General features: G+C 33.8%; 2 protein-coding genes across 2 annotated transcripts in view; both read right to left on the reverse strand.

Moving 5' to 3' along the window:
• LOC105779347 (ankyrin repeat-containing protein ITN1) overlaps nt 1–13,407 on the reverse strand; it is a 59,445-nt gene extending 46,038 nt beyond the window's left edge. Inside the window, exon 1 of the mRNA XM_052629034.1 lies at nt 12,821–13,407. Within this exon, the coding sequence (XP_052484994.1) occupies nt 12,821–13,392 (572 nt within the window). The 5' untranslated portion in view covers nt 13,393–13,407. The remainder of the gene's footprint in view (nt 1–12,820) is intronic.
• A 10,173-nt stretch (nt 13,408–23,580) lies between these two features.
• On the reverse strand, nt 23,581–26,089 carry LOC105779172 (ankyrin repeat-containing protein ITN1). The gene is made up of 3 exons (XM_012602915.2): nt 25,286–26,089; nt 24,713–25,188; nt 23,581–24,478 (listed from the first exon to the last, which is right to left on the reverse strand). Exons 1-3 carry the CDS (start codon nt 25,977–25,979, stop codon nt 23,891–23,893), a joined length of 1,758 nt encoding a protein of 585 aa, XP_012458369.1. The 5' UTR covers nt 25,980–26,089; the 3' UTR covers nt 23,581–23,890.
• Nucleotides 26,090–26,413: the final 324 nt, after the last annotated feature.

Raw genomic sequence — 26,413 nt, forward strand, 5'->3', positions numbered from 1 at the left:
AGTTTGTGCATGTTAGGGGAATAATGTATTGAATGGCATGTATAAGTTAAATTGGCCAACATTAGCTCATTAATGTTTTGATTTTGATTGATTTTAAATATGAATGCTTGATGAAATAAAATGTCTGTAAATTAATTTGTAAACTCCGGTAATACTCTATAACCCTATTCTAGCAATAGATACGGGTTAGGGGTGTTATAGAAACTGCAAAGAATGAGAAGAATTAAGGAAAACGAATGGAAGAAAATGGGGTCCATAGTGTCTGGTAGCTGTGGAAATTGTTACACACTAAATTTTGATCATGTTTGTTATTATGACTCATTTAGACTAAACCCTACATTTTCTTTTCACCCTAACAACAATGAAAATCCCTAAGACCAAAATGAGATTTTTTATTTATGTTTTTAGATCAAGTTAACATGAAAATCCCTACGGACAAAACAAATGATAAGTTAGATCAAGTTTTTATTTATGTTTTTCTTTTAAGATTTTTTAAATATAAAATTGAGTCTTCATTTATTTATAAATATTTTTATATTCTTTTAAAGATTTAAACCATCACAACTATTATCATAATAGTGACGGAATTTTTTTATTATCATTACAACTATTGTGGTATAATTAGTGTACATATAATATAATATTTGTGATGAAATTCGTTATTATCACTAAACAACCTCTTCACGAAAGCTAGGGATTGTTGTATGTAATAACAAACAAAAAAGCCAGGCCAGATGAAACATGAAGCGATGGCAAGCCCATGGGAGGGTTTTAAAACCACATAACTGCTTGTGCTAAAAGCAATCACCATTGCAAACATTGCACGGCCAAGGAGATTAGAAACGGACTGAGTTCAATATAAGATTATATTATATTAATATCCCAAAAATTTAATCTTGGTAAAAGAGGATCCAGAATTCCAAAGTGGACGGAGAGGACCGAAACAGAGAGAATAAAGGCCAATACATTTGTTACAACAAATGCTTTAAAAGTTGCCTTATCAATCAGAAAAGGAGTGCCCTGCTCTGACCCTTTTTCACTATTCAAACCACCAGGTATGGTTATTCCTGTTAAAAATGCAACGGTGGCTATAAGTGCTACCACTACTAAATGAGCATCTCTTGTCTTCTCCAAGCTTTCTGCAGAGATAGTTGGTAAGGGAATGTGGGAAACTTGTAACTCCGCTACTTTTTCATGTGCAACACCTTTCAACAATTTCTCGACTTCCTTCTGCCATACCAGCCACATTAGCCAATTGTATTGTAATGTAGGTATATTATACATGTTAATTCAAAACTCAATTATTAAGCCACTAGTATTAAAAAGATAGATAAACCATCGGATTTTCTTTTATAAAACAATTTTTGCATACAAGCTGTCATTAGAATATTGTGGATGCAAAACACATTTGCAGATTAAAGTTGTTAATATGGTGTGGGTAAACCACTAATCGGTATAGATAAAAGCTACTAATACAGTGTGGATAAATCAATAATTGGTGCAGATAAAAACTGCTAATACAGTGTGGATAAACCATTAATCGGTGCAAATAGGCTACTAACACTTCCTTCGTACTTATAGTCCCACCTCATGCAATGCAATATGACAAACTCAATCAAATCAATATGGTAGCATTTAATTATGCTTTTAACAGAACAACACGGTAGCAATCAATATGCTCATAACAGTAGAATACAATAACAAATAATATGCTTATAACAGATCAACTTAGTAGCAAATAGTCATGCTTATTCAATGTTTGGTTTAACAGCGTCAGAAAGCATACTATACGTACAATCACAAACACCAAAACAATAGTCATACATATTTTTTTACAATTCATGCAAATATAGAAACATCATATTAATACGACTAGTTAATTCATGGGCTCTAACATAATTCATAATTAAGGACTTAATTGAATAATATAATATACTAAAACAGTTTGGGAATCGGGTAAAAATTAAACTAAACAAAAGAGATGGCTATCAAACTCTTCAAAAATGATATCCCACGAACACCTAATGAGATTTTTGAGAAGATGTGTTTGTCGAAACCGTTTTTTTGAAAACAAAAAAAGTTTTAGGTTGTCGACTTAAAAAAAAGAAAATGAAAGTTGTGAGTCGCCACCAATCTTCTATTAAGGTGTGATTGGGTCACCTAAAAACGACTTTGGTCTACGAATTTTAGAAGAACGGGTCCGGGAGTCGGTTACGCATGAGGAAGGATTAGCACCCTCATTACGCCCAAAAATTGGTACCTAGTTAATTAATTAATGTCTTAAGGTCGAAAATTTTAAAAATATAATCTTTAAAAACTTAAAACGTTGCATATTAAGACCCTTTTCAATTTAGAGAAGCAAAAATGCCACACCCAATACGTTAGGGCACAACATTCTAATTTCCCCCAAAATGAATTAGATCAGAATACTTATACAATAAAACTTTAAAAGAACATCCACTCATCCAAGATTTAAGAAATCACACCCAATACGTTAGGGCACGATCCCTTTAGAATCCCAAACTCGGAATATTTCCTTTACTTTAAAAGAACATCCACTTATCCAAGATTTAAGAAATCACACCCAATACGTTAGGGCACAATTCCTTTAGAATCTCAAACTCGGAATATTTCCTTCATGATTTTTAAAAAAAATCTTCATTTCGAGAAATCAATCGTCACATCCAATACGTTAGGACACAACGTGTTGAATTCCCAATAATGAGTTTTATTTTAATTAAAAGAATATCCATTTTGAAAAAGTTTGATTTTAAAAATCGAGTAAAAATGTAATGTTATGCTACTTTAAATATATAATGCAATAATAAATACTACGATAGCATAGAAATAATGCAAATATATGAACAAATAACTAAAATAATGGCCTACAAAATATCAAATAAATGGACAAGATAATAAAAATATATGTAAACATAAATTAATAGACAAATAACTGAAATAAATAAAAAAAATATACATACATCCATGAAAATATATAAGTTTAAAATAATTAAGATAATATCAAAATTAATAAAACATGTGTCTAAAATATACGAAAAATATTAGTTTTTTTTAAGGTGTAAATACATGCAAAAGAAACATATTTATATATATACATATAATAATAATAATTTCATAAAAAAATTAGAAATATTGATTTTAAGAAAAATATGAGAAAGGACTAAATTGGGTCAGAAGTAAAAAAAACAGGGGTAAATCCGCAAATAAATAAAAGTAAAAGGATTAATTTGAACGCGCGAATTACATAGAGGGGCTGGAAGGGAAATTTTCCCTTCTCCTCTAAAACGACGCCGTTCAACTTAGACCCAATTGAAATAAAAATAAATAAAAGGGTAAATTAAGAAAAATAAAATCTGCTTAGGGAGATAAGATCTGAAATCTTCAATCTATTCCACTGTTGCCCAGGGAAGTAGAATTATTGGCTTCAATGTACTCCACTATAACCACAGGGAGGTAAAATCCGCCATCTTCGATCTGCTTCGCTACAAACGAGGAAGGCAAGGTTTTGTTTTCGATCTGCTTCGCTGTCGATGCAGGAAGACAAGATCTGCTCTTTCACTGATCTGTTCTCTGGGGAGCATTACCTGTATAATGAACTTAATTATGCCTAATGATTAGAATGGCATGATCAAAATGCATCAAATGCATGAATGCAAAATTTTATTTTTCCGAGAATGATCTCGCTTAGGTTGTCATTACTCGAAGTTTATTAAGTCTTTGTGACTAACATGCTACAACGCCTTCTTACTTGACTGGCTTTTCTGAAGAAACCTTTAGTCAGGTTGCCCTCCAAGTTTAATCCATTGGGGCGCAAAAATTCATACCATCGTTCTCCCACTAAAATACGTGGCTTTCCTCAATCCTTTCCTATCACAATTCAATGATACATGATCTAAATCTTTATGGTCCTTTACACCATTCCCAGGGTATCGTACCAAAGGCTCATGCCTAAATAAATGCTCTCTTCCCCGAGGTAACCTCCTGGTGATCATTACTTGCTTGTTTGATTTAGGCTTTGTCATCAACACGACATCCAATGTTTTTGACAGCAAAATCCAAAGAGAAAGTCCTAGTTTAGACTGTTCCTTTTCAGATTTCCAACCTTTAAACCCGGTGCGTTCTAAATAATAGTCCTGTTTCAGGCTCTTGTATTATTTAGAAACTCCTAGAGTAATATGCAAAACCTCCTTCGTGAAAGTTTCATTAGTCCATTAATCATTATTCTAATGTAACATGCTTGCAAAAAGGGTATAACAATGGATGAGAATACAATTGGTTCTGAGCATAGCTCGAAAGGAATAGATTATCAAAAATAGTAAACAATGATAGCAAAGAAATTGATTGGGAATGTGTATCTTGGAAAAGAATGAAGTATTCCAAGAATAAAAAATTCAGTATGAATATTGGGTGCCCCAGATATCGCAGCTTGAACTTCTCTGTACAAACTTTTTAAAGATCCTTCTGAGTTTGACATGTGTTTAGGTGATCCACAGTACTCTGCCAATGCCCCAAGATGTTGCCTACCTTTTCCTGATAATTCAGGTATAACAAGATCACCACATGCCCCAATCTGGTTAAACTTTGAGTTGCTCTAATCACCTCGTGCCCCATTCTGATCAATATTTGAGCCGCCCTTTTCGGGTTTTCAACTCAAATCCCCTTTGGTCTCAAAGTGCCTTTTGCGGGTTTTCACTTTGGCCTCTCCATTTTCTTTTCTTTTTTCTTTCACTTTCATTTTTTGTTTTTTTTTTGTTTTTTTTTTTGAATCTGAACTCATAGGATTAGATAAGTTCTCGTTATCCCTTTCGATCAGCACCAATGTAAGATCTTCTTTGTGATCAAATTTCTTTCATAGAGCCTTTTGGGGCAAAATTTAATTATGACGAAAACTTTGGATCTTCCTCTTCAATTATGATGAAATCCAACAACGGAGAAATGGCAACTTGATTTCGACAGGCTAAACCATGATGAGCCAAAGGAGAAGGCATTGCCCCAACAAAGAATTCTAAATGCATCGTTCATGATGTTAATCTTGAACATACTATAAATTCTTGATATCGTATTGTTGTTCCAATTACAATGTCGGTGTTTACTCAAGCATATCCTGATATGACCATATGAAGACATCTTTGAACTCTTTGAAGTAACTCAACAAGGTCATGCTTCATTTCTTCGGTTATGCACGCAATCTTAAAGTCACAATCTCCATTCTCCCCTCATGAAGTAAGATTTCATTCCTGTTCTACCATCCTCAGCAAGTCTAAAAATAGGCTACAATTAGTGTCATCTTTAAAGTAATGAGATCCCTCTAAACACAAATCCCACTCAAAAGGAACTTCTGAGTCCGTAACAGCATCACTCATGTCATTGATATCTGGGGACCCACAGTAAATACCAAAGAATATACAAAAGAATGTATGAATAATCATTTGTACAATTATGGATGAATAAAAGAATAATATGGAAGAAGATCCGAAAGAATAAAAGTATAATTATTCGAAAAGAATATTGGCTTAAAAAAATAAATGCAAAGATGTATTTTATTAGAATAACGACGTTCAGACATGAGCCTATTTCATAAAGGAATTCTTATTGCCTCTAGGCTGAAGGCAACAAGTGTGTTTTGAACATTACTCTGAGTAATCTCTAAATACTACAGGGGCTTCTTCTGCAGTCAAATTATTTAAAACACTCCTAAGTCTATAAGGGCAAAAATCTGACAAGGTCTCTTCTTCAGTTGTGTCATCGTGAACACTTCTCGACACCCCTTCATATTCAATCATGACTGGGTACTAGATGAACCATCTATCTTGACAATACCCATGTTGATGAATTTTTCAACTAGCTTTTTGAAGGTAATGCAATTTTCTATGGAATGCCCCGTAATTCCTGCATGATAATCACATTGTGCACTTGCATCATACCATTTGGGATACGGGGGCTGTGGAGGCTTCACATATAAAGGAGCAACAACATGCGCATTGAATAAGCTTTGATACAGCTCCTTGTACGACATTGGAATTGGCGTGAACTGGAGCTTTTCAGTACTTGGCTTCACACCTAATTCTTGTCTTGATGAACCCTGTTGATTAGCAATCGATTTGTCGTACGTATTCACGCTGTTTACCTCATTTCCCTTTTCTTTTGAGGCTTGCCTTCTGTTATTTCCTCTAGTATCAATCTTTCCGCTCCTTATGGCGCTTTCAATCATTTCACCATTCATGATTATGTCAGAAAAGCTTTTTGTTGCACTCCCTAACATATGTGTGATGAATGGGGCTTTCAATGTATTAACGAAAAGCATCGTCATCTCTCTTTCTAGAAGAGATGGCTGAACTTGGATAGCAACCTCCCTCCATCTCTGTGCGTACTGCCTGAAACTTTCACCAGGCTTCTTCTCCATGTTCTACAGAGTAATTCTATCAGGTACCATGTCAGTCACATGGCTGTATTGTTTCAAGAATGCCTGCGCTAGATCTCTCCATGAATTAATTTGGGTACGGTTCAATCGATTGTACCACCTGGATGCTGCCCCCGTGAGACTATCCTGGAAGCAATGTATCAGCAACTGGTCATTATTAACATATCCAGTCATCCTCCTGCAGAACATAGTAATATGTGCTTCGGGGCTACTGGTTCCATTATACTTCTCGAACTCTGGTGTTTTGAACTTGTGAGGAAGTACCGGACCTGGAACCAAGCTCAATTCTCTAGCATCAATTCCGTGGTAGCTCTCAGTACCTTCTATCACTTTAAGTTTTTCCTCCAACCATTTATACCTTTCCTCGAGCTGTTTTGATAGTTCCTCATTCATTTTTTCCTTTCCAGCCGTCTCATCAAAATCAGGAATAGCAGGATTAACAAAATTGGCACCGGGGTTAGAGCCTGATCCCATCTGGAAATTCATTTGCGTTGCAGCATCACCCGAAGGATTAATGGTAACAGAGGACCTACGCGGGTATATCTCAACTTGTTGGGGTGTAAAGTCCGGAGGATAGACAAGTCCCTCATTGTCACCTTCTTCATTGTTGAGCACCAATCCCTTTCCTTTGTCAACTCCTCCAGCCAATAACTGAGTCAACTTAGCCATCATACTCCCTTGAGATTCCATGATCTTTTCCATCATCTTTTGTTGAATCTTTTCTAATTGCTCATTCATTTGCTCTTGCATTTCTTTCTGGAACTGTTCTAGCCTTTGGTCCATGTCTCTAGTTTTGGATTGAGTTCCGTAGCAGTGTTTGATAGCTTGATTGGTTTCCAGATTAACTGATGAGTAATTTAGATTAATTAGAATCCCTTAATATATTTATTAATGCATATGAAACAATGCAATGCGTGAAATGAAATGAAATGCCATGTCATGCAAATAAAACACCAAAAGTCAGTATAACACAAGATATAATCAAGAAATAGTAAAGATCCCTAATTGGATATCTACTAGGGTATAGTATAATTCTACCTAGGGTGGATTCCTAGGGTTCATTATATGAAGTTTGGCTTCTAGAGTAAAGGTACCCGAACCAGCAGATTCCTCAATCCTCACCCATTATAGGCTCATATGGATCGAGTTCAATTCAGGGGAATACATTTCCCTATGGCTGCACGGAGATGAAAACTCTCACGAAGACATAGGTACGGATGTATCCCGAAAGCAATCCACTACCCTACACGGAGGTAAAACCTCACGAAGGTATAGTTTCTCACTCCCACTTAAAAGGGTAACATTGTTCAACTCATGAAATGTATAATGCAAAAAATATTTAAACAAGAAGATAATGAATGCAAAAGGATATCATGAGTTTTTTTTTTAAATATTTTCTCGACCATAAGATAAAAATTAATCAACTTTGTGGCTCGACTCTCTTAAAAAATTCCCCAGTGGAGTCGCCAAGCTGTCGAAACCATTTTTTTGAAAACAAAAAAAGTTTTAGGTTGTCGACTTAAAAAAAAAGAAAATGAAAGTTGTGAGTCGCCACCAATCTTTTATTAAGGTGTGATTGGGTCACCTAAAAACGACTTTGGTCTACGAATTTTAGAAGAACGGGTCCGGGAGTCGGTTACGCATGAGGAAGGATTAGCACCCTCATTACGCCCAAAAATTGGTACCTAGTTAATTAATTAATGTCTTAAGGTCGAAAATTTTAAAAATATAATCTTTAAAAACTTAAAACGTTGCATATTAAGACCCTTTTCAATTTAGAGAAGCAAAAATGCCACACCCAATACGTTAGGGCACAACATTCTAATTTCCCCAAAATGAATTAGATCAGAATACTTATACAATAAAACTTTAAAAGAACATCCACTCATCCAAGATTTAAGAAATCACACCCAATACGTTAGGGCACGATCCCTTTAGAATCCCAAACTCGGAATATTTCCTTTACTTAAAAAGAACATCCACTTATCCAAGATTTAAGAAATCACACCCAATACGTTAGGGCACAATTCCTTTAGAATCTCAAACTCGGAATATTTCCTTCATGATTTTTAAAAAAAATCTTCATTTCGAGAAATCAATGCGTCACATCCAATACGTTAGGACACAACGTGTTGAATTCCCAATAATGAGTTTTTATTTTAATTAAAAGAATATCCATTTTGAAAAAGTTTGATTTTAAAAATCGAGTAAAAAATGTAATGTTATGCTACTTTAAATATATAATGCAATAATAAATACTACGATAGCATAGAAATAATGCAAATATATGAACAAATAAGTAAAATAATGGCGCAAAATATCAAATAAATGGACAAGATAATAAAAATATATGTAAACATAAATTAATAGACAAATAACTGAAATAAAAAAATATACATACATCCATGAAAATATATAAGTTTAAAATAATTAAGATAATATCAAAATTAATAAAACATATGTCTAAAATATCTGAAAAATATTAGTTTTTTTAAGGTGTAAATACATGCAAAAGAAACATATTTATATATATACATATAATAATAATAATTTCATAAAAAATTAGAAATATTGATTTTAAGAAAAATATGAGAAAGGACTAAATTGGGTGAAAGTAAAAAAATAGGGTAAATCCATAAATAAATAAAAGTAAAGGATTAATTTGAACGCTTGAATTACATAGAGGGGCTGGAAGGAAATTTTCCTTCTCCTCTAAAACGACGCCTGTTCAACTTAGACCCAATTGAAATAAAAATAAATAAAAGGGTAAATTAAGAAAAATAAAAAAAACTTAATTACAAAAACATTAAAAGGCAGAGGGGCTAAATAAAATAAATAAATAAAATTCGCAGTGGTATCACCTTCTCCCCCTTTTTAAAATCGTAAATAAGTAAAAAAAATAATCGGAAGAAAAAAAATAGTAAGCCACCTTTAAAAAACTGCCAATCGTTCTCTTTTTATTCCTCTCCCTCTTTTTTCTCTTTTAACAATGAAGGGAGAGACCTCTATTTATAGTTGAGCCTCCCCAAATCCAGCGGTACCGATCAATTACATCAACGGCTGAGATTAAAGGGTATCTACAAATTAAATCTCTAAGATTACAAAATCATATATTCTAAGATTGCATATCATATCTAAGATTATATATCATATCTAAGATTGCATATCATATCTAGGATTGCATATCATATCTAAGGGTATCTAAGCTTGTACTATTTGTAAGTAATAACAAACAAAAAAGGCAGGGCAGATGAAACATGAAGCAATGACAAGTCGATTATAGATCTAAAACAGAGATTATGGTTAAAATATTGAAGTTACAATGTTGAGAATCTATCAATCAAAGTAAGTTTGGGTTAATTTGAATACATAATTTTTTAATTTTAATTATAAAATATTAATCCAAAACAAGGTTGTTAAAAGATGATTAAAATACTAAATTGTTAGTAAAAGCATCAAAATTATCATTTTGAAATTATCAAAATTAGAGGGCAGGCAGCACATGCATATTACAATATAAGATGAGATAGAATGGAAGAATCATGAGCTAATTAATTAATTAATGATTAAATTTACTTAGTCAAAATAGTTTACTAATATATATGTCTATCAACCAATCATCTTTATAAAAAGAACTTTCAAATTCTTTTAGAAGGTCATTTTATAAGTGTCTCGATCACATTTAGCTAAATAAATTTATGACAAACCTTCTCATATTTTTCAATGATTCGTCAATATAATTTTTAATTATAATGGAAAATTAGTTACAATATTGATATTTAATAAATCTTACTTTGTATAATTTATGGTTTTTGATATTTAATGAACCATCCTTAATTTTTACAAAAAAAGGTGGAATAATCAAACCATAAATCAAGGCTAAGTTTTCTTGAAATTCATGTCTACTAATGATGGGTTACATTCTTGTTTTATTCAAGGTTTTCTTCTTAATAACACGAAACAAAATTTAATTAATTAACTTCAACATTCAAAGTTAGTAGAAAAAATGGTTACAAATTTAAAAAATTAAATTTGACGTGTCATTTAATAATTAAATTTATACTTTTAATAACGAAAGGACTTAAAATTTAGCTTTCAACCTTTTAAAAAAGAGTTGAATTTAGCCATCAATCCTTTAAAAGAAAGTCAAATTATTTTTTTTAACAAAAATACTGGCTAAAATGTTAACATGGCAGCCCGCATGACAATCCACACGTACTTTATGCTATTTTATATAAAATTTTTATAATTATTTTTGTAGACACCGAATTTCGTCCAAGATCCGTAAGTAACAAGAACTGGAGTTTTAATTTGTGGAATTGGGATCCAATTTTTGTTAATATTTATTAGTTTTGAAATGCTATTGTTTTCTATTCTATTTAATTTCACAATTTTTAAAGTCGAATGTTTGAACTTTGGGATAATATTTGATTTGGCCCCAAATGTTTTCTTATCTGTTCATATGTGTAATAAATGTTGGACTGTGGACCCATTTACTTCAAAATTTATAACTTTTTCATCTTTTATATATGATTAAAAGTATAAAATGGAAAACCTCAAGAAAGGCCCTTGGATTTTGAATATGCTACATATTGATCCTTATTTTTGTTTTGCTATTAAATAACTGATTCACTCATTTAATATCTTTGTTTTAATTTATCAAAATTTGGATCATAATTAAGTACCTAGATATGAATTTTAATTTACGAATGTAGACAAAACATAGTTAACAAGGTGCCAATTTTAAACATCGTGAAGGTGCTAAAACTTTTCTTTCATATAAGCAACATTTTCTCTTAATTTTTATCGTAGCCTCAAAATTATCTTTTTTTTTAAAAAAAATTAATATTTTTATTAGGAATTGGAGCAACATTGTAATCAATGATAAAGTAATATTATCATATTTATATTTTACTTAGGTATTTTAACATTCGAAATTCCCAAAATACAGTAGAAAAAGATAGGGCAGACGAGATACGAAACAATGACAAGTATGTGGGAAGGTTTTAAGACCACATAACTACCTGTGCTGAAAGCTATCACCATTGCCAGCGTTGCATAGCCAAGGATCCCAGAAACAAGCTGAGTTCGAAAAAAAATTGTTCGCTGAAAAAATTTAAATTGTGATAATAGATTATCTAAAACCCCAAAGTGGGTGGTGAGGGCAGAAACAGAGAAAGTAAAGGCCATTGCGTTTGTCACAACAAATGCTTTAAACGCTGCCTCATGAATCAAAAGGGGAGTGCCTTGCTCTGACCCTTTTTCACTCTGCAAACCACCTGGAACAGTTATTGCCGCTGCGAATGCGACGGTGGCTATAAGTGCTGCCACTATTAAATGAGCCTCTCTTTGCTTCCCCAAACTTTCTGTAGAAACATTTTGTATGAGAAAGGGACAAACTGGTTCCTCCGCCACTTGATCATTCTCAATTTCTTCCAACAATTCTTTGATTTGCTTCTGCCATGCCACCCACATTAGCCGATTGTATTGTAGGTTTATTAAATATGTTAATTCAAAACTTAAATATTAAAAAAACCATAGCCATGGAAATGCCCCATATATATATATATATATATATATATATATATATATATATACCTGTTTATGATGATGTTTCTCAGATCGAAGTGCATTATAAACTTCTTGAGCTGTCATTCCAAAGGCACCTTCCAACTTTCTTAGATTTCTGAATGATCCATATACAATCTCACTACTACTATACTTGAAAAATGAATTCCGTAATGGGGAGGAAGAGACTCTAAAAGCCAGATAATGAAGTAAACTCAAACCTTTGTTGTCCACTTTTTCACAACAATCTGGACATAAAGAGAGAATCTTTGAAACTATTCCAAGATGGCCTTGCCTGGCTGCCATAAGAAGGGGTGTCATCCCCCTCTTTTTATCACCTATATAAGCAGCTGATACATCCCATTTTAAGAGTTCTTTCACAACTGATATTTCAAGACCCAAGTGTGCAGCATAATGAAGAGGGGTGTGTCCATCTTCATCTCTTTCCTTTGTCAAATTCCCCTTCTTCTTTAATATTACCTTTACTGCCTCTAAATCCAAGCAAAAAAAAAAAAAAAGTCAATAGACCTGCTGTTTATTTATTTCAATTTTTTTTTAAAAAAAAAAGGGAACTAACTCAACAACATGCCTGCATCTCCAGCCATAGCTGCTGCATGCAAAGCTGTTCTACCGTGGGAGCCGCCATGAGGCGTCGATTTGAATTTATCGAATAATAGAGTCAACAAGCGCCCAGATCCTCTCCTCCTAGCTGCAATATAAAGTGGAGCCTCCTGTTTTTTATTGGCAGAATACGGAAAATCAGGGTCTTCAAACTCCAACAATGCTTTCACCACTTCAACATTGCCACACCCTGCTGCTTCATGTAAAGCCGTGTTGGATTCCTGATCCGTAATCCTCAGCATCTCCCTCACTGCACTTACTTGATCCATTCCCAGCTCTAAATCTCCATCTCTAGCTTTTGCGCAAGACTTGATTAGAAGTTTCACAATAGCAGAATGTCCATACCTTGCTGCAACGTGCAAAGGAGTTTGACCTTTAGCATTCGTTTGGAATAGCAATGACGGACACTTGCTGAGAATTTGTTCGATAAAATCTGATCTCTTTTCTCTTTTTATCAAAGAAATGAAAATACTCAAATACCGATGGAATGATACACATCGTATGGGCAAAAATTTGAATAATGAGTGAACACTGTCAAAATGCCAGATAGCATTCTCCTGGGTTGCCAAGTTAACATGGAGCAGGTTGTCATGGTTTGGGGTCTTTAGCGACTCAAGTTGAAGTCCCTGTCTATTATTGAATTCTTCAATGTTGCCTTTTGCTGCTGCCATATATAGCGAAGCATCCATGTGAGGGATGTTCTCTTCAGGCTCCTGAGGTTCACAAGAGGAAATAAGCATGATGTTTGTCAATGATCCCATTTTTGTTGATCTATTTCTTCCTGGAAAACACCAAACAAAATTGAATTAATTAGCTTGAAACATTCCGAGCTCAATAAAAAAAATACTGCAAATTAAGAAATTTACCAAATGCCATACCTGTTAGTTACTTGCTTGCATATCCTCCATTCAACTCTCCTACTATATATAGTTTCATACTTGAACACTTCAGTATAGCGTAAAGAAACCACCATTATATTTTTTAATTCCTTACTTGATCACATTGGCATAGCATAATCCTTAACAATCCTATTCCTTTTATACTTTTACTTTAAACCAAAAAACATTCTACTAACTTATTCTTGCTGTGTGTTCATCTAAAGCTGGTAGAATTTCCTTTTGTGACAATTAAAAAAGAAAAAAACAACTTTACCGTAAGAATACAGCTTCAACAAAATTTATAGAATTCAATAAATAGATATAAAATATACATCATTAATAATCAATATTTTAATTACATCCTTCAACTACTAATGTTATATATATATATATATGGCCCTTTCCTTACTAAAATCATTGATATACTATAGGAGGATAAATGTGTTACCTAAAATCCTTTCTCGAACCATTAAATAGGAGCATAAATATGTTTCAAGATGCTCAAACTCGCATCTTCTTACATTAATAACAATACTAATGTCAACTGAACTAAAACTCAAGTATCCTTTCTTGAATAACTTAGCATAGCATAATATCAACAATGCTATTACTAATAACATGTGTTATCACGTGATTTTTGAATATAATTTCTCTATTTTTATTAGAGAAATTCTATAATTTATTAAATAATAATTAATAAGCATAATTAAATTATACTATGATAAATTCAAATATTATAATTTGTTGAGTATTTTTCTCTGTCCTCTTTAGATGGTGAGGTTGTGTATTTATATGATATGATCACTGTTTATTGATGTGATATTCTAGGTAGGTTTTATGCATGTCAACATGTACCCTTTCTTAGAATTAACACGTGTTTATGCGGTTACATGCACAATCTCACGTATGACCTTGTAGGAGAGTGTAAGTGCTCCTCCTACAAACACCTAGCATCATGCGAGCTTGATACGCGAGCTCAATTTGTGTGCTTGGTATACGAGCTCAACATGTGAATCGTGTAGAATCTGACCAAAATCCATTTAGATTGTGGGTCAATAATAACAAGAATCATAACATAATTAAATCGCTTAACATGAAAATTTAACTTCAGTACCTTAAAAAAAATTGGTGTGTGAAATTTTTATTTTTTTATTCTTATTTAATTGTTTTGAATAAAAGATTGTCAACTTTACCACTCACATCACTTAAAACTTTAATTTTATTTACTTTCTTAATGAAAATAGAGAATTTATTTATATGGAACTTTTAACTTGTAATTGTAACATAAATAAACCCTGTAATACCTAAATTTTGCCCAGCCCGAGCCCAACTATTAAAACCCAGATATGAAAAAAATATCAAATAAATAAAGGTCCAATAATAGTCCAGATACAATCCAATATAATAGGCCCAATTTCAAAAACCTAAAATTGCATACCCAAAACCCACTAAATAGAGGCCCAATGCACCTAGTCCATTAACCTAGACCTAATGGCCCAATGGCCCAATACCTAGCCTAACCAAGACTGAAACCCTAGCGACATTCGGCTCCCAGCGCCGCAGCAACCAGGACCCAACCTCTGCCCGCGCACGTGCGCCACCGCCACGTACCACACCTTCATGCGTTGCACCGCGCCACGTCTCCGTACGGCCGTACCTGCAACAAACAAAATGGACAACGCAGCAGCAAAGCAACAACAGAGGACAAACAAACAAAAAGAAAAGCAGAAATCGACAAAAAATAAAGGAAAAGAAAAAAGAAGAGATATTTTTGTTGTAATTTTTTTATTTCATTTTATTTTCGGCTATATAAAGCCAGTTTTCAGTATTTGTAAGAGATACCCACACGTATATAAAAAAATTTCAGAGAAATCAAAAGAAGAACTGGAAAGGTGATTTCGAGTTTTATTTTCTTTTTTGCTCTCGATCTTTTTCTTTTTTTTGATTCTTTGCTTTCTTTTTTCTTTTATTCATTGTTTAAAAAAAGGAAACCGAGGAAGGATGAGAGTCTACCTGCATAACATGACCGTCGGATCCCTGCTTCCCTCGTCGTAATCGGAGCAAATGGGATCTGAAAGGTTGAGCGGCGCAGGGAGAAATCCTTAGGTTTTATTTTCTTTAGGCTTTTTGTAAATGATAAGAGGTTGATTTGTTTAGGTTTTATTTTAGTTTATATATGGAGGAAACGACGCCGTTTTAAGCATGCTTCAGTAGCTTTAAAAAAGACGCCGTTCAGAAGCCTCTGACCTGCGCGGTGAGCCGACCCGAGGGAAGGATCCGCGCATTTTGGGTCTGATGGGATTATTGCGCAACAAGCCCCTCCGCATTTGTTTTCATTTCACTTTGGTTTTTATTGTTTTTTTTAAATCGCTACCTCATATTTCGTTCCAATTTCAATTAGATCCATGATTAAACGGCACCGTTTCGATGATTAGGGTTGAGTGCCTAGATTTATGCGCTTAATTGTTATTTTAGTCCCTCAATGTTGAATTAATTATCAATTTGGCTCGAATTTGTTTCTCTTTTTAAATTTTGGTTGCAATTTTGATTTAGTTCTTTTTTAGTACTTATTTTTATATATATAAGTAGTTCTTATTTTAATATATTTATTTAAAAAGATCTAACATTACTACGATATTTGACTTGGATATTGTTTTAAAACTTGTTATTAGTGTAATTTTAAATTATAATGTACTATTATTTCAAACTAATATTATCTAAATTCATCATGCATCGTTATTTTAATTTATTAAATATTATAATTTTGAATATATTTTGAATCACTACTTAGGTTTTATAATCAATATTTCTTTTTATGTTTATTTAATATAATTTGTACATTTTCTATAACTTTATAATATTTTTAAAATTTTCTTTTCTTTTCCATCCAAATATAAAAATTTATGTGTTGATACTTTCATATTATATTATTATATATATGTATGTAATTTTAGTAAATTATTTTGAAATATATTTGTATATATGTTTTAAATATTATGTATAATTTACTTTTGTAAAATACTCCTTTATATACTTTATTTATTTCAATTTTTCCTTTTGTTCGCATATTATCATACGTGTAATATTATAAAGTTTTTTTTTGCATGTATCATTTATTAAAATTAGCATATATATTATTTTGAGTTTCTTTTCATGCAATACTTGTTTTAAAATTCATTTTATACTATTATTTCATATGTTATTCATTTTTAACCCTTTTTATATATTTCAATATTCATTTTCTTTAGTTGAAAGCTTGTTATATTTTGTTTATGTTATTTCGCTTGGCACTTCTTTTAAATTGACTATTAATTCATTTAGTTGTTGAATGTTGATATTTGTGTTGGCATGGTATGTGTTTGATATTATTGCCGCATATGTATTATATTATTTATTCGTATTTATTGGTTATCAATGATTATTAGTATACTTTAGCCTATTATTTTGTGTTGTATATTAACATCCCATTCCATTTTTTTTAATATTCGGTTTCACTGAAACCCCAAAATCATTTTATTTCACAATTTTAAAAAGGCCTAGCGTTTATAATTCTCGAGAGAATTGTGCCCTAACTTACTGAGTTTCAATTTTTCTCGATGAATTAGATAGCCATGCGCTTCTTTTATTAAAACCATAACATTTTAAAACTAAGCATTTAAGATTTCAAAATGTTGGATCCTAACTTACTGGATGTGACATTCTGTTATCCCGATTTTAAAATAAAGGCAATGTTGGATATTTAAGAACTTCAAGAAATCGAAACCTAACTTACTGGATCCCGATTTCTTGCTTGACTTGAATGACCGAACAACCTTTCCAAAATTCATGAATTTCAAAAATTTGAAAATACTTAACTTTGACGATTGAATTGTTGCACTCTAACTCACTAAGTATGATAATTTATTTCTTCAAAATGAGTACATCTTTTATTCAAAGCTGAACTTTAAAAGAATCGTATTTTTTTTAAATCTTTTCAAAATTTCGACACTAAGACATTAAAAAATTAATTCGGTACCAATTTTGGGCGTTACGAGGGTGCTAACCCTTCCTCGTATGTAACCGACTCCCGAACCTGTTTTCTCAAAATTCGCAGACCTAAAATCATTTTCAAGGTGATCTGATCACATCTCAATACAAGATTGGTGGAGACTCCATTTCCATTCTCAAAGTCAATCCCCGTTCTTTTAATAAAAAAAATAGCTTCGACAAACCCTTACAATTGTTTTTCTTTAAAAGAAAATCAATGTAATACAAAAATTGCTCCAAGTATAAAGGAAAAAAGATGGAGCTACAATTTCCCTTTTATTCTTCTTTCCCTACATTTTTCCTTCACACCATTTATTCTCTTTGCAAACCATAACTTTTGCTTTATTCAATGAGAAGATTTAAGAGAGAAAAAACGTTTTCCATTCCCTCTTTTTGGTTTCATATCATATAACAATCAAATAATGAATAATAAATGAATATTTTTAGCGAAATTCTCAAGTAGAAAGGGATATATTTAATTTTGCTGTTTTAAGAAAGAAAAACAAACTTATCTATCGAATTATTGTACATTTATATTTGAATTTTAAATTAGGAATTCCGAGTACAAATAAAAAATCCAAGTGGTCTTTAACCACACGTACATGTGACTATATATGTATTACCATAATGTAATACGATAAAGAAGAGGATAACCTTCTTGGATATTTCCAAACAAGCTTGATTGGAAGTCGAGCATGGATGAACCGAAGAGAGAAAGGGAGCATGAAACCAAATTGATTTAAGTAAAATTGAGGGTAAATTTTGTATGGTGGTCGTTTTAGTCATTCATAGTGTAGAGCTTGTTTGAAGAATATGTGAAACAACGTAGTTTTGAAAGGGCGAGAATGTTGTAGGTAAGATAAATAAAGTGGTCATTGAAATATCCAAATTGGTTCGTTAAAGCGATGATGGACGATGAAAGTTTATAATTGTAAGGTGAGAATATGAGAAGCAAGTTTTATTTTGGCTTCAGCTTTCACCCGTTCTTTTTTCATAAACATAAAAAAAATTTAATAAATGGAAAACAAAGAAAAACTGTGTTAAAAGATATGGGCAAGGGAGGAAAATAGAGGGGGGAAGCAGAAGAGAATAAAAAAATAAAAAGAAAATTTAAAAGAACATAAAAGAAAAAAATTTAAATTTCTCAAAACGAAAAAACATTGGGACCAATTGTACAATTGAACTTAAAATTTTTATTTGAAATGATGATTTAACGTGCCACGTCAACTTAACGTTATACCGTTAACCACAATTAATAGCTCAATGACTAAAATGTTACAACACATTAACATAAGTGAGTAAAATGTAAATTGAAGTAAACAAAAGTGACTATTCGATAATTTACCCAAAAATAGAATAATAGTAAAACCATGAATTTTTTATTGAAAAATACGTATATAAGATTTATATATAACTGAACAAGTGGATTATGACCAATTTATTTATTTTTATGGTAACTTTTAGTAACCTTTATAGATTTAATTTTTAATAAATCGTATTCTTTGACATATGCTTACATTTAATATTTCTTTGATGTTAAGCTAATATCCCCCCAAAAAATCAAAACCAAGAGCAAAATATTTTTAGACAAGAAGCTCCCATCTTTGCTAGGCCATCAATGAAACAATTCGTCCCTCATCTTTCAACACGTATGTGTCATGGGATTAAAATTTTAGTATAATAAATTGTATAGTATTAAGTAATTCATTTGTTTCAAATTTGCCTAAGTCAGCATTATCCTCGAAAATGCGGAAATTTTGAAGAAAAATTCTCGAATGCACCAAAATAAAGTAGAAACAACTCAAAAAGAAAACGCAAACAGAAAAGTCACAAAAAAACTAAGCACAGCAAGTGTTTGAGTAAATGCCATCCAAGTATATTTAATAAGTTTGAATGAGATACAATGAGATCAAGTGCTTACAAATAAAGGAAAATACCTCTATTTAAAATATAATTTTATAGGTGTATGATCACACATGGCCAAAGAAATTAGTAGTGAACTTAAAATTCTCACGAAAAATTAGTTAGAACATCTTTATTATTCTTTGATATTTAATAAATCTTACATTACATAAATTATGATATTATTTTTTTATCTTTTATGAAGTTGTATGTCTATCAACTAATAACATTATATTATGGAAATTGTTAACACTATTAGAAATATCACAAATAATAATAATAATAATAAAGTCATGTTCATTGAGGTAACATTAGCACTAGAAATTGGAACAACATTGTAATAGTTGAAAAAGTAATATTATCATATTTATATTTTATTTTTGTATTGTAAGATTTAATTCAAAATTAGCCATGGACAGAGAAAAAAGATAGGCCAGATGAGATAAGAAACAATGGCAAGTTCGTGGGAAGGTTTTAAGACTACATAACTACCTGTGCTGAAAGCAATCATCATCCCAACCGTTGCATAGCCGAGGATCCCAGAAATAGACCGAGTTCGATATAAAACTAAATTCGGGCCTAGTTGTTGTCAAATACAGCAGGCTACCAATGAGGCTCTTGTACCTTGTTTCACAAATTAACTCACCAGCTCCTTGTCTCGATAGCTTACCAACAGCCATTGGTGTGCTTGTTGGTTTGCAATTCTTCATAGAAAACTTGTCAAGAACCTTTATAGCAAAGAATCTCTGACTAAGAAAGATTCATCTTTCAGTTTGCATCACTTCCATTCTAAGAAAATAATTCATATTTCCCAAATCAGACATTTCAAACACCTTCATCATTTTATCTTTGAAGTCTAGCAGCATACTTTTGTCTCCTCCTGTCACCAAGAGATCATCAACATAAAGGCACATGAGCTATGTTTCAGCTTGATTTTTCTTGACATACAGTGTTGGTTCACTGACATTTCTCTCGAATTCCAAACTGAGCAAGTATGAGTCAATTCGAGCATACCAGGCTCTAAGTGCTTGCTTCAGGCCATATAAAGCCTTTTTCAGCCTGTATACCAAGTGTTCTTTTCCAGATACAACAAATCCTTGAGGCTGCTCGATGTAGATCTCTTCTTCCAAAAAGCCATTGAGAAATGCTGACTTTACATCCAGCTGATGAATGGTCCATTGATTTTAAGTAGCCAGAGCAATTATCAATCTGACTGTGTCAAGCCTGGCTACTAGTGCAAAAGTTTCCAAGTAGTCTAGGTCATATCTTTGGTTGAAACCTTGGACAACAAGCCTGGCTTTCAACTTGTTCAGACTGCCATCAGCATTTTACTTTGCTCAATAGACCCATTTTACTCCAATGATCTTCTTTCCAACAGGCTTTTCAACCAGCTCCCATGTCTGATTCTTTTGAATCATGTTGATCTCATCAACCATTACTTGCCTCCATCCTTCATCTGCTTCAGCTTCTTCAAAACTGGTAGGTTCTGCTGTAGCAACATGAGCTCTTTCATAAATTTCATTTAAGAGCCTTGTGCCCCTTACAGGTACATCATTAATGTCTATTTGAGGACTAAGTTGATCGATTTCAGTCTGATCAGGCATAATCTCTTCTGAAACAGCTTCTGGTTCTTTTTTATCCCAATTCTAGCATGCCTTTTCATCAAAGATAACATCTCTGCTCACTTGAATTTTGTTTGTCAAGGGATCCAGGATCCTGTAACCTTTTTTGACTGAACTATAGCCAACTAGTATGCCTAGTTGAGCCCTTTTTGACAGCTTATCTCTTTTCACTTCTGGTATTTGTGCATAGCAAAGGCAACCAAAAACTTCCAGATGAGTCAATGATAGCTTGAATCCAAACCATGCTTAAAAAGGTGTCTTGTGAGCAAGAGCCTTGGTTGGGAGCCTATTTTGAAAGTAAACTGCAGTGTTTACTGCCTTAGCCCACATGGTTTTGGGCAGTTTCTTTTCAAACAGCAAACACCTGGACATGTCCATCAGGCTTCTATTTTTTCTTTCACTAACCCCATTCTACTGAGGTGTGTACACAGTTGTTAACTGGTGTTTAATGCCAGCATCATTGCAAATGGCTTGAAACTGAGCTGAAGTATACTCAGTCCCATTGTCTGATCTTAGAGTCTTTATTTTGCATCCAGTTTCTGTTTCAACTGCAACTTTGAACTTCATGAACACTTGAGCTACCTTAGACTTGTGTTTCATGAAGAAAATCCAGCAAAATCTTGTAAAATCATCAATAAAAAGGATGAAGTACCTATTTTGTTGAGTGATTCAGTCCTCATCGAGCACACACATCAGTGTGCACCAGCTGCAGCTTTTCTGTGGCTCTCTATGCTGTGTTTGCAGGGAATGGCAGTCTTGCTTGTTTTCCTAGCTGGCATACCTCACAAACTTCATCATTCTCTACTGAGTTGTTGAAGTTTTTAGCCAGACCTTCACTGACCATTTGAGCCATCGATCTAAAGTTGGCATGTCCAAGCCTTTGATGCCATAACTTGGAATCATCAGCAGAGGCTGTGTAAGCAGACTTTGAGTCACTTGACCAATGAACCTCAAAGCATTTGTCAGTCATAGTGATTGTCATGAGGCTTGATCCACTTGGATCAGCAATTTGACATTGCTTGCCTTTGAACACAACTGAGTAGCCTTTCTCGAGCAGTTGAACTATGCTGAGAAGGCTTCTGTCAATCTCAGGCACCAATAGCACATTTGAGATAACTTTGTTGCCTGTAGGAGTGCATATCAATACATTCCCTTTACCTTCTGCCTTTATGAACTAGCCATTGCCAACTTTGACTTTGGTTTTGTAGCTTCTGTCCAAGGTCTTGAACAAAGATGCATCTGGTGACATGTGGTTAGTACAGCCACTATCTAATAACCATCCTTTTGAACATTTCTTCTCAGCAGCCAAGCAGGACACAACAAAGACCTGTTCTTCATGGTCACTGCTGTCTTCAGCCACTCGAACCTCTTCATTTTTCTGCTGAGAATGAGCCTGCTTAGGCTTGCCTTTATTTTTGCAGACCCTTTCAACATGGCCTTTCTTCTTGCAGTATTGACATAGTGCATCTGGTCTAAACCAGCATCTTTCTTCTGGATGACCAGACCTTTTACAATGTCTGCAGGGTCGGTCACTGCTTCTTGTAGCTTCAGGCTTAGGCCTGTTTTTCCAGAACTTCTTGCCTTTAATGGCACTAGTGCTCGAGGCCTATCTGGCTTTGGCTTGAAAAGCACCTTCTTGATGGTCTTCAACTCTGCTAGCTCTTCTTTGCTCCTGAGCATAGAAGGTGTTGATTAGCTCAGTCAAGGAGATGCTAGCTAGGTCTCTTAAGTCTTCTAAAGAGGATATCTTTGCCTCATACCTCTCAGGTAAGGTAGAGAGGACTTTCTCCACTATTCTTGCTTCATCAAACTGCTCACCAAGGAGCCTTATGCTGTTAACCACTGTCATTATTCTATCTGCATATTGCTTTACTGTTTCTTCTTCCCTCATCTTCAAATTCTCGAAATCTCTTCTTAAATTCAACAGTTGTTACTGCCTTGTCCTTTCTATGCCTTGAAACTCCTCCTTGAGTTTGTCCCATGCCTGCTTAGGGGTTTTACAGGCCATAATTTTGGTGAAGATGACATCTAACACACAATGCAGGACATGGCTTTGTGCCTCTTGGTCCTCTCATCAACATGTTGTCTGATCTGAGCTATTGTGGGATTGGCCCTCAGTGGTGCTGGCTCAGTATCTATGTTAACAACTTCCCACAGATCAAAGGCCTATGGGTAAGTCTTCATCTTGACCAGCCATATATGAAAACCATCTCCATTGAAGACTGGTGGGGCTGCTGGTGAAAAACCTGATGAAGCTATAGTTTCTGGTGTTGAACTACAACAGGTCCTCTAAGAATACAGCTCTAGATTCCAATTGTTGGTGTTTAAGGCAGTAAGCAAGCTTGTTCTGACTTGCTTGGATAACAAGCCTCGAGGCTTGGGGAAGAAACAAAAGCAGAAAATGCTTTGCAAGTAAAAACAGAAGAAAAAGCAAAGAAATTGTAGAGGATTTGAATGAAAACAAACTGAATTTTTCATTAACAAGATAAGGGACTAAGCCATTACAAATATATTAGTCAACTTTTACAAAACAAGTAAGCTATCATCTAATCAATTACCTAACACCACTAAAATTACATTGGAAATTGTTAATCAGCTTGCTTAAGTTACTTTGCTGATTTTTCAGTCAATCAACATCAAAAAACACATCATAATTTTACCAACTAAGTTCTACAAGAACTAAGTCACAAAATATAGAATTAAGCCAACAAAATCTGCTGAATTTGGACAGCATTCACGAGCTTCAGTTCCTGTCTTCATGTGCTGCTACTTTGCTCCATATGTTTTGCATGGCCACCATTGTTGCTGTCAGTGTTGCATGGAAACTAACTTCAACACTCCTCCTTATTTTTCCTTAAAGATTCCAAAAATCCTTCAAAAAATCCTTTAAGAAAATAAAAGAAAAAACTGCTAAGGCCGAGGGAACATGAAGTGATGGCAAGTCCGTGGGAAGGTTTTAACACCACATAAACGGCTGTGCAGAAAGCAATCATCATCGCATACATTGCATAACCGAGGAAAGGAGAAGCTGACGTTATGTTAAATCCTATTTTATCACGCGAACGTGACTGAAAATGTTGCAACATCCCATAGTGGATGAGGAGGACATGAACAGAGAGACCAAAGGCTATTGCATCTGTTACGATAAATGTTTGGAATGCTACCTTATGAATTAGAAAAGGAGTGCCCTGGTCTATTTCTTTTTCACCCTTGAAACCACCTGGAACGGTTATTGCTGCTGCAAATGTGACGGTGGCTACAAGTGCTGCCACTACTAGTTGAGTATCTCTTGCCTTCTCCAGATATAGTCTCTTCTCCAAATCATTTCCCGTGACAGTTGGCGAGGGAACGGGATTAACTGCTTCCTCCGCCACTTCTTCATTAACAACAATATCTTTCACCAATTTCACAATTTGGTCCTACCACATTAGCCGGTTGTATTGTAATGCATGTCATTATATATATTGAAACAATACACACGCATACTACGCTACCACATAAGTGAACCTATAGACTAAACCCCAGTATCGGGCATGAATGAGCTATGTAGATAATAATAATTATACATGCATCTTATTTAACCACTTTAATTCAAACCCCGAAATAATAATAAAATCATAGCCGTAGCCGTAGAAACACAAATATAAGTGTACCATTTTACGTTGATCGTTCTTGGACTTGCAAGATGCCTCGCCTTGATATGCATCACAAACTTGTTGAGGTGTGATTCCAGAGGCATCTTTCCAGTCCATTAGATTTTTTATTGATCCATATTTATACTTCGCATCACCAGTTATGATAAAGGAAAGAATTAATTCAAGAGAACGGTCTCTAAACGCCAAAAAATGAAGTAAATTCCAACCTCTTTTGTCCACTTTTTCACAACAAGCTGGACAATGAAAGAGAATCTTTCTTACTGTTCCTTCATGGCCTTGCCTGGCTGCCATAAGAAGGGGTGTCATCTCCCACTTTTTATCACCTATATAAGCAGCTGAAACATCCCTCTTTAACAGCTTTTCCACTATTGGATAGTAACCTAAGTGTGCTGCATAATGAAGTGGGGTGTGTCCATTTTCATCTATTTCCTTTGTTAAATCCCCTTTCACCTTCAGTATTTTCTTTGTTGTCTCTAAATTCAAGAAAAATACAAACCTAAAAAGGTCAATAATCTATTCTTTCTTTCTTTTTGTCTCAAACAAAAAAGATTTGGAGCTAACTCAACTTACCTACATCACCAGACATAACTGCTGCATGCAAAGCTGTTCTACCGTACGGCCCCCCATGAACAGTTGATTTCCATTTATCTAATAATATAGTCACCGATCGCCAATATCCTCCCTTAGCAGCCAAGTAAAGTGGAGTTTCGTGGTTTTTGTTCACAGAATATGGAAAATCAGGGTCTTCAAGCTCCAGCAACGCTTGTACCACTCCAACATGGCCGTACCGTGCAGCTACATGTAAAGCCGTGTTGGATTCCTCATCCTTAAGCCTCAACATCTCCCTAACAGCCTCCAATTCGTCCATTCCCAGATTTTCTATATCTCCATTAGCACGAGACTCGATAAAAAGTTTCACAGTGGTAGAACGTCCATACCTTGCTGCAATGTGCAATGGAGTTTGACCTTTACGGTTCGCTTGGAGTAGCAGTAACGGACACTCGCCAAGAATTTTTTTGACAAAATCTGATCTGTTACTGCGTCTGGACCTTGATTTAAAAGACCATGCACTCGCAGTACGCTCGCTGTTTGCCAAGTTAACATGGAGCACATTGTCATAGTTTGGGGTCTTTAGTGACTCAAGGTTAAGCCCCTGGCAATTATCAAATTCTTCAATTTTGCCTTCTGCTGCAGCCTTATACAAAGGAACATCCATGTAAGTGATGCTCTCTACAAGCTTCTCAGGTTCTCCAATATCTTCCATTTTGTTGATCTATTGCACCGCTTTCTTCCTGGATAACACCAAACAAAATTTAATTAATCAGCTCAAGCAAAAAAAAAAAAACTACAAATTCAGAAAATTACCAAATCCCTTACCTATTTGTTGCTAATTGCCTATAATATCTTTCATTCAAGTAGACAACTATATATAATTTCATACTTGAACACTATAGTGTAGCTTAAAGAAACCACCATTACTATTTTTTTTAATTCCTTCCTTGAACACATTGGCATAGCATAGTCCTCAACAATGCTATTCTTGCTTTGTATTCAAGTAAAGCTAATAAAATTCCTATTGTGATAATTAAAAGAAAACAAAATTACCATAAGAATACAACTCCAACAAAATTTATAGAATTCAATGAAAAGATATAAAAGATATAAAATTTATAATCAATTTTTATTTAATTTGAGTTG

This window comes from Gossypium raimondii, chromosome 4 (genome assembly GCF_025698545.1).
Source record: "Gossypium raimondii isolate GPD5lz chromosome 4, ASM2569854v1, whole genome shotgun sequence".
NCBI lineage: Eukaryota > Viridiplantae > Streptophyta > Magnoliopsida > Malvales > Malvaceae > Gossypium > Gossypium raimondii.